The sequence below is a fragment of the Nicotiana tomentosiformis genome, chromosome 2 (genome assembly GCF_000390325.3).
Source record: "Nicotiana tomentosiformis chromosome 2, ASM39032v3, whole genome shotgun sequence".
Lineage (NCBI taxonomy): Eukaryota > Viridiplantae > Streptophyta > Magnoliopsida > Solanales > Solanaceae > Nicotiana > Nicotiana tomentosiformis.
Window position 1 is genome coordinate 75,005,303 of NC_090813.1, and position 9,482 is coordinate 75,014,784.

General features: G+C 35.8%; 1 protein-coding gene across 1 annotated transcript; it reads left to right on the forward strand.

Moving 5' to 3' along the window:
• Positions 1–6,828: 6,828 nt before the first annotated feature.
• LOC104101370 (MADS-box transcription factor 23-like) lies at positions 6,829–8,759 on the forward strand. The gene is made up of 2 exons (XM_009608807.4): positions 6,829–6,998; positions 7,738–8,759. The coding sequence occupies exon 2, from the start codon at positions 7,748–7,750 to the stop codon at positions 8,549–8,551; it is 804 nt and encodes a 267-aa protein (XP_009607102.2). The 5' UTR covers positions 6,829–6,998; positions 7,738–7,747; the 3' UTR covers positions 8,552–8,759.
• Positions 8,760–9,482: the final 723 nt, after the last annotated feature.

Genomic DNA, 9,482 nt, shown 5'->3' on the forward strand with positions numbered 1-9,482 from the left:
AAAACTCAACAACTAACTATAACAGATAACTAAATAGCTGATAACGATGCCGCTTGGCATTTACAACAACTAACACTCTAATAATACACATTATTCCCAAAACCCGGAACATCATAAGTCACAAGCTATAGGAGGAAAACTAGTATCTCTATACACCAAAATCAAATAAAAGTAGTAAGGAAGGTAAATGACATAGGAGGGAAATGGAGGGAGACTCCGAGGTCTGCGGACGCGACAGATAAACCTTGAAGTCTTCGTACAGCAGCAAGCACTCTCAGCTAGTAGCGGGGCTGATAAGGAGCACCTGGATCTGCACACAACAACATGTGTAGAAAAGTAGCATGAGTACACCACAACGGTACCTAGTAAGTGCCAAGCCTAACCTCGGTAGAGTAGTGACGAGGTCAGGTCAGGCCCACTGGTATATAATAAATAAAGCAGGAAAATATAACAGTATAATAAGAGACTGGAATTTAACAAAAAGAAAATACAGCGATATAATAATACAATACACAGGGATAAACAACAAGGGATCTCCCGAGATACTGTCTCGTAATCCCAAAATAAATATGTAGGGAGAACTCCCGAGGTACCGCCTCGTAGTCTCAAAAGTAAATATACAGAGAGAACTCCCAAGAAACCGCCTCGTAGTCTCAAAAGTAAATGTGCAGGGAGAACTCTCGAGGAACCGCCTCGTAGTCTCAAAAGTAAATGTGCAGGGAGAACTCCCGAGGAGCCGCCTCGTAGTCTCCAAAGTAAATATGTAGGGGGGATCTCTCGGGATACTTTCCCGTAGTCCAAAAGTAAATACGAAGCTCAAACAAATGAATATAACAGTTACATCAAGAAACATATAATTTAGACTAAGTACAAATCAAGAAAGAAGCGGGATTTACTAAACATGCTGCAAAGAGTTTAAATAGGCAATTAGGACATGTAGACATGCTATTCTAGGCTAACAGGATAACTACACATGCTAGTATACTCGGATAAGATGAAAACAGGCTATTACTCGGTAAAGAAAATCAGGTTTTTCCACAAATAACCTGTGTACGCACTCGTCACCTCGCGTACACGGTGCTCACATATCATAACAACACCAAATCCTAAGGGAATTTTCCCCACACATGGTTAGGCAAGCCACTTACCTCAAACCAAGCTCAATCAATCGGTAACAATGCTTTTTCCACGAATATCCGACTCCGAATGACCCAAATCTAGCCAAAACAATTACATATCATAAATACAGCTATAATAGACTAATCTAATTAATGAAATCAAGACTTTAACAAAAATTCCAAAATCCATTCTAAAAAGGTTGACGCGGCCCCACGTCTCAGAATCGGGAAAAACCACTAAATTTGAAAGCCCATTCACTCAGGAGTTCGACCATACCAAAATTTATCAAAATCGGACCTCGAATGACCACTCAAAACGCAAAATCAATCTCTTCAAATCCCTAGCCTCAAACTCCCAAATTCTACCTTAAATACATACTAACTAGGTGAAAAAATAAATGGGGAAGCAAGATTATTGATCAAAACTAAGCACAAGGGACTTACCTCAAGATATCCCTAAAAAATGCTCTCAAGAAATCGCCAAACCTAAGCTCAAAATGTCAAAAATGAGCAAAAATCGTGAACCCTTGCATTTAAGTGTTCTGTCCAGAAACTTCGCACCTGCGGACCTCTAGTCACACCTGCGGTACCGCACCTGCGGAATTTCCATCGCAGGTACGGAAATGACTTAAAGGGACTCGGTCCGCATCTGCGAGCAATGGGCTGCACCTGCGCACCCGCTCCTGCGGAATTTTTCCGCTTCTGCAATCCCTCACGCCCTAGCCCCCTCCCGCTTCTGCGCTCCATCTTCCGCATCTGCGGATGCATAGATGCGGTTATACCTCCGCACCTACAACCCCTGGTCTCTTCCTTCAAAACCTCACATGCATCCATTGGCTCGCTTTTGCGGGCTCGCACCTGCGGTCAATGTTGCGCAGGTGCGATCACACCAGGTGTAGCAGCTTCAGCTATTCTTCCAAAACTAAAATTGATCAGTTAACCATCCGAAATCAACCCGAGGCCCCCGGGACCTCAACCAAACATACAAACTAGTCCTAAATCACCATACGGACTTAGTCGAGCCCTCAAATCACATCAAACAACGCTAAAACACGAATCACCCTCCAATTCAAACTTAATGAACTTTGAAATTTCAAACTTCTACAACCGACACCGAAACCTATCAAATCACGTCCGATTGACCACAAATTTTGCACACAAGTCATATTCGACATTACAGACCTACTCCAACTTCTGGAAACGGATTCCGACCCCGGTATCAAAAAGTCCACTACCGGTCAAAATCTCCAAAAATTTGGCTTTCGTCATTTCAAGCCTAAATAAGCTACCGACCTCCAAAACACAATCTGAACACGCCCCTAAGTCCAAAATCACCCAACAGAGCTAAGGAACTGACGGAACCCCATTCCGAAGTCATCTTCATACAGTTCCGACTACGGTCAAAATTCTAAGACTTAAGCTTCCGTTTTAGGGACTAAGTGTCCCAACTCACTCCGAAACCAAAAACAAGACTTTCCGGCAAGTCACATAAGCAGAAAAGATACGGGGAAAGCAGTTAATAGGGGATCGGGGCTATTACTCTCAAAACGATCGTCCGGGTCATTACATCCTCGGCCTCTGGCACGGCCTCTACCCCGACCCCGGCCTCTTGCGGCTCCAACAAGGGGCGTGGGCGTCTGATCATCAGATCCAGTTGTGCGTGTCCTCACCATCTTTGAGAGAATAGAAAGATAATAGTTTAAAATTTCGAAGTCAACATATGCGCATGATAAGGAATCGAAGAAGTGAATATTTCCTAACAGTTCCATAGCCTCCCGAAGATAAGTACAGACGTCTCCGTACCAATCCGCGAGACTCTACTAAACCTGCTTGTGACTCATAACACCTATGAACCTAGAGCTCTGATACCAACTTGTCACGACCCCAAATTTTCCCTCCGTAGGATGTCGTGAAGGCACCTAGTCTCTAAGACTAGGTAAGCCTATCAATGCGGAATAACAATAGGAATCTGAAATAAATAAATTTGCAAATTCACATAATTTTAACTCCCAAAACCCGATAGAAATAAGTCACAAGCTTCTAAGAATTTATCTTCAATGCCTTTATACATCAAGGTCTAAAGAAAATAAGGAAACAACATAATAAGGATAGAAGGGGACTCCGGAGTCTGCGAACGCTGGCAGATATACCTTGAAGTCTCCTCGTACGGCTAATTCACTGATGCCTGGTCAGATAAAATGTACCTAGATCTGCACAAAAAGATGTGCAAAAATATAGTATGAGTACACCACAGCGGTACCCATTAAGTGCCAAGTCTAACCTCGGTAGAGTAGTAACGAGGTCAGATTAGGCCCTACTGGAATAATAAAAGACATGGTGAAATATTTGACAATATAATAACAATAAATAACAATAGAAATGAATTAAGTAAGTAGTATGTCACCATTAAATTACACAGAATAAGGGCAAATAATATCTCGCGGAAAGAAAATAGAAATTTACAACTTTAAGAAAAATCACGACAATAATCAAAGGCAAATGCAACCATAAAGAAATATCAACAAGGGCACTCCTGAGGCACCGCCTCGTAGTCCTAAATCGTAAACAAATTCACAATATCTCATTTTCTTTTATCACCGCGGGAGCCTTTCACATTTAATTTTAAAGAAAATATTTTTCCCGAAATAGCATCTCGCGTTTTAGCCACCCTTATCACACCGCATGACTTCTAGTAGTTCCCCTACTAGCCACGTGTATTAAGCCACCCTTATCTCACCGCATGTGTTTCAATACCCAAACCTTATATCACCGCATGCGTATCAATAGCATAATATATCACAATTTGCACCTCAAGTGCCCAAATATTTCAACTTGCCAAAATAAATCAACAACAATATTTTTCCACAATAAAGAGCTCACGACTCATGCCAAAATAAATCAACAACAATATTTTCTATAATAAAGAGCTAACGGCTCAATCACAATGAGTACAAAAATCTCACAAAATATTCAGCAAAAATAATATTTTACAAATTTAACACCTTGTCTAAATATCAAATTTTTAATTGTAAAATACTTCATTTTTAATAATACTTAAATTAAGAAATCCATCCTTCAAGTAATGCATAGAACAAAAAAAAATAGAGTTTCAACTAAACAGGTAAAACACTTAGCAAGAACAGGTCAGGCAAATTTAAAATAAGAAAATATATTAATGATGATGAATATAACAGAATAAAATAATTTAATTAATATGCAACAGTGCTCTACACAATTTAAAGACATAATCTTTCACATTTAGCCCGTGTACACACTCGTTACCTCGTGTATACGACTTTCAACTCATCAACATTTTCATATCAATACCAATCCTAAGGGGAATTTCCCCCACACAAGGTTAGACAAGTCACTTACCTCAAACCGAGTAAAACTCTACTACAAAATTCCTTTGCCTCTCAAATAGGTCTCCAAACGTCCTGAATCCAGCCACAAGTAGTACAATACAATCAATATAGGCTAAAGGAATCAATTTCACAAGAAAATATGAAATTATAGGCAAAAATCTGAAATCGGCTCAAACCCGACCCTCAGGCCCACGTCTCGAAATCCGACAAAAATCACAAAACTCGAAAGCACATTCACTCACGAGTCTAACCATACCAAATTTACTCAAATCCAATAATAAAATCCCATTCAAAACCTCAAAATTCTAGCCCAAGAACTCGTCCTCATCTTTCCCAAATTTCCATCTCAAAACACTAATTAAATGGTGAAAATTAAGATATAGTCGTGTATATTGACTATATCTAAGGTAGAATCACTTACCTCGATGTTTTTCCTTAAAAAATCTCTCAAAATCGCCTCTCCTCAAGCTCCAATTTGTCAAAAATAGAAAAATGGGACGAAGCCCCCTTTTTATAACTTAAAGTTTCTGTCCATGCGCTGCCCTTGATTTTTGACCTCGATTCCACCCTCAATTTTTGACATATGAAGGAAAAACCCAGATCAGCCAAAAACCAGCAAACTCAACTTCAGCAGTTTCCCAACTTCAATTCTTGATCCATTAACCATCCAAAACTCGCCTGAGGCCTTCGGGACCTCAACCAAACCTCGATTCTGCCCTGGATTTTCACCTCGATTCTGTCCTCGATTTTGACCTCGATTCTGCCCTCGATTTTTGACCTCGATTCTGCCCTCGATTTTGACCTCGATTTTTGACAGATGAAGGAAAAAACCAGATCAGTCAAAAACCAGCAAACACAACTCCAGTAGTCTCCCAACTTCAATTCTTGATCCGTTAACCATCCCAAACTCACCCGAGGCCCTCGGGACATCAACTGAATACACCAACAAGTCCAAAAACATCATAAGAACTTAGTCGAAACCTCAAATCACATCAAACAACGCTAAAACCATGAATCATACTCAAATTCAAGCCTAATGAACTTTGAAACTTTCAATTTCTACAAACGACGCCGAAACCAATCAAATCAAGTCCGATTGACCTAAAATTTTGCACACAAGTCATAAATGACATAACGGAGCTATGAAAAATTTTAAAATTGGATTTCGACCCCGATATCAAAATATCAACTCCCCGGTCAAACTTTTCAAAAATTCAAGTTTCACCATTTCAAGCCTAATTCTACTACGGACTTTTAAATAATTTTCGGACACGCTCCTTAGTCCAGAATCACCATACGGAGCTATTGAAATCATCAAAATTTTATTCTGGGGTCGTTGTTACATAAGTCAACATCCGGTCAACCTTTTTAACTTAAACTTTCAACCTTGAGATTAAGTGTCTCAATTCATTCTGAAATCTCTCCGGACCCGAACCGACTACTCCGGCAAGTCACATAACAGTTATAAAGCACATAATGAACAGTAAATAGGGGAGGGAGGCTATAATTTTTTTAAAACGATTGGCCGGGTCGTTATACTTTCACATACAACAACATGTTTGCTACTATTAATTGTTACAATTGACCCATAACTAAATTTTATTTTCGTCTTGTTTCTTCCTCTTGAAAGTGCTATGATCAATATCATGGTTGATCTACTATATTTTCTTTTTCTTGATTGATAATGATCTTCAAACATACTGATTTAATAATAATTGATCTTTAAGGGATCATTTGGTTTGAAAATAAGTTATGCTGTGATTAGTTATGCTGTAATTAATTATTCTAGTATTATTTCTTATTGACCGTTTGGTATGTTGTATTAATTTTGGGATTGTCAATTTTACTGCTTTATCGGGATAACTTATCCTGGGATTATTATTCCATGTTCTGGAGGATATAAGTTATCCCGGTACTATTTTTAATCCGGGATAACTTATCTCAGGATTAGTAACCAAATAAGGGATAAGGCGGTACTAAATTTTTATCCCAAGATTATTTTTGCTTATCCATACCAAACGACCCCTAAACGATGAAAAGGATTAATGTGAAGTACATTATTTTGCATTGTGACTTTTAAATATTTTTTAAAGAAAAAATTAAACTAGTATTTTTTAATGTTGAATCTCTAATTCATATATGCGCCTTTTTCATAAAATTGAGAGTAGCACCTTTTTTTTTTGTTTATATCTTTTCTGCAGATAAATATTTTTTTTTTAAAATAATCGTTGTGACGCTAAAGACTTGAATTGTTTATTATATAGTTAAACGATAATACTAATGATTTTATAATCTGAGTTATTACTATAAAAACGGTGTAAGAAGAGTGGTGAAAGGACAAATATTCCTAGTTTCCTATAATTTCTCCAACTGGAAAAGGGAGAAGAAAAATAATTAAGTGTAGTTTCTAAAAAAACGACGCGTCAAACTCTTATATATAATTATGGCAATCGTACTCTCAGAAAATATATTGCTAATTTGGCCGTTTTGAGTTGAAGAATTCACTCATAACCAGGTAACTTTCTTTCTTTCTTTTCTTTTTTCACGTTGTTAATTTTGAAGCTCTATTTCGTCGCAAATCTGGTAGAACAGATTATATTGGAAAATAATAATTAATTTGTTTTTTCCTCTTTTGGTAAAGTAATACATGTTCTTGAAATTATGTAATAGTAGACGTTCTTGAAGTTTAAATTTAGCTCTCAATTTGAAGTTTGTATTAATTCTCAACTTTTCTTTTCCTGGACTTTGGAGTTTCTATTTTATTAAGGCACAATAAAATTGTTCTTCTTTCAATGAGTTTTATGTGTTTTGGATTAATTGGAGATTATTACTTTGAATTTTATCAATAAGGAAAATAGTTCTAATTTCTTGTGCTGATTGTTTCGTTATGACTGATTTTCGTGAATTCTAATTACCAGAAAGCAGCATTCACTTTTCAAAAAAATGCAGACAATATATGAATGTCTTTAATAAAAGCCTTTGCTACTTTACCTTTTGGTGCTTAATTTACTATTAACCAAAATTTTGTTTCTAGTTTTAAAGAAAGAAATTCAAAAATTTGATGCCTTTTTTAAAATTAGAATTCTAATTACCGATTTTCTTTTCTTGTTTTTGTAGTCGTTAGGGAACATTACCGACTCTGTTTTTTCTTTTTACTATACTAAGCAGAAAATCAAGGTTATTTTCAGAAACTTCATTATAGTGTATGCTTATTTTTCTTCTATTTAATTATATATGTATGTTATCTTGAACAGGGAAATTAAAATGGGAAGATCAAAAATCAATATGGAACTTATTCAGGATTACAAGAAAAGGAAATCCACTTTCCAGAAAAGGAAAGCTTGCTTAATCAATAAAATCTCAGAGCTTTCAATACTTTGTGATATCAAAGCATGCATGATCATATATGAAGGAAATAATTGTGAAGAAATTTGGCCAAATGATCCAAACGAAGTTCAAGAGCTAATAAATCTCTACAAAAACCAACCAATTGAAGACAGGAGTAAAAGAGAAAACAGCTTGTCTAGCTTCTTGGAAAATGAAAAGAAAAAGGCTGAGATTAAAATGGCAAAGTTGAAGAAAAAAATCAAGACAGAAAAATACCCAACTTGGGATTCAAGATTCAACTATTTATCTGAAAAGGAATTACGAAATCTTGCTGGGGTTCTTGAGAAAAAGATGGAGAATGCAAAGGAAAAAACTGAATTCTTGAAAAGTAGTAGGAATATTAATCAAGATTCGAATCAAGAAATTTGGGACTATCCTGAATTAATGGACAATTTCAACCAAAGTAATCCACAGCCTATTTCTTATATGGATAACCAGTTTTTTCAAGAATTCACAACTGAATTTGATCATGTGAATTCAATGGGAATTTTGGATATTTGGCAGCTTAGTATTGATGATTATCAATTTGGAAATTCAGATTATATGAAGATTGAGGCAGAAGATTGGTTGGTGAATAATGGTATTATTGGTTCAAGTTCAAGAATGCAGCCTATGGAGTTAAATCAGTACTCTTTTATAAGCAGTGGCTCTACCCAAATGCCTTATGGATACTTGCAGTAGATTTTGATTAGATTATTATATGACAAACACAATTGAAATGATATTTTTGTATATTTAGTAGTTTCTCCTTTGTTTGATTTAAAAGCAGTTGGAGCAAACAAATTAGGAACTTCTTTTGTTAGATTAAATACAGCTTGTAATATTATAGTTTTGGTGCTCCTAGTTGCAATCTCTTTTGTAATGATACGTATTAGTTATACATAATATTTCCTTTTTAATCAAAATAAAATAAAATACTCCCTCCGTCTCAAATTATCTGTCGTGATTTCTAAAAATAGTTGTCTCAATTTATATGTCATTTTAGAAGTGCAAGACAAAATTGATTATTATTTTTTTATTTTATTCTTAATAGTAATTGTTTTTGAAGATGGAGATATCACATAAATAAAATAAATATTTAATGAAGAGGAATTATATCATAAGACATAAACAAGAGTAAAATAGTCTAAAATTCCTTCTAATTAATATTTTTTTAAAGGACGTGTAAAATAAAAACACGACAGATAATTTGAGACGGGAATGTGTGAGTAATCTTCAATGCCTAAACTTGAGGTCTCATTTTCTTTTAGTGTAATATTAGGAATTACGACAAGATTTTTGAAAGTTTCGTATTGGGAAACCTACCCACTTCCCAAAAGTTTGAGATTGAATATTTTTAATTAGAATAACAGAGATTAATTTTGAGAATTACCAATATGCTTTATATAAACTAAGGACTAAATTCTAGAGGCTTCCTTCTCTTATTTTCTTCCTCTATTCTACATTCTAAGTTCAGCAACGAGCCTCTTTTTTGTATATTTTCTAATCTTTTATAAAACTAACTTATATACTACACCAACTCAACTGAATACAACATCCTACTTGATCAGACTGGACCAAAATAGCATCTTTTTTTAAGGAGGAAATACAAGAGAATAATCCACAACATATT

Coding starts and splice junctions, on each gene's coding strand:
- LOC104101370 (XM_009608807.4), top strand. CDS start 7,748: ATGGGAAGATCAAAAATCAATATGGAACTTATTCAGGATTACAAGAAA.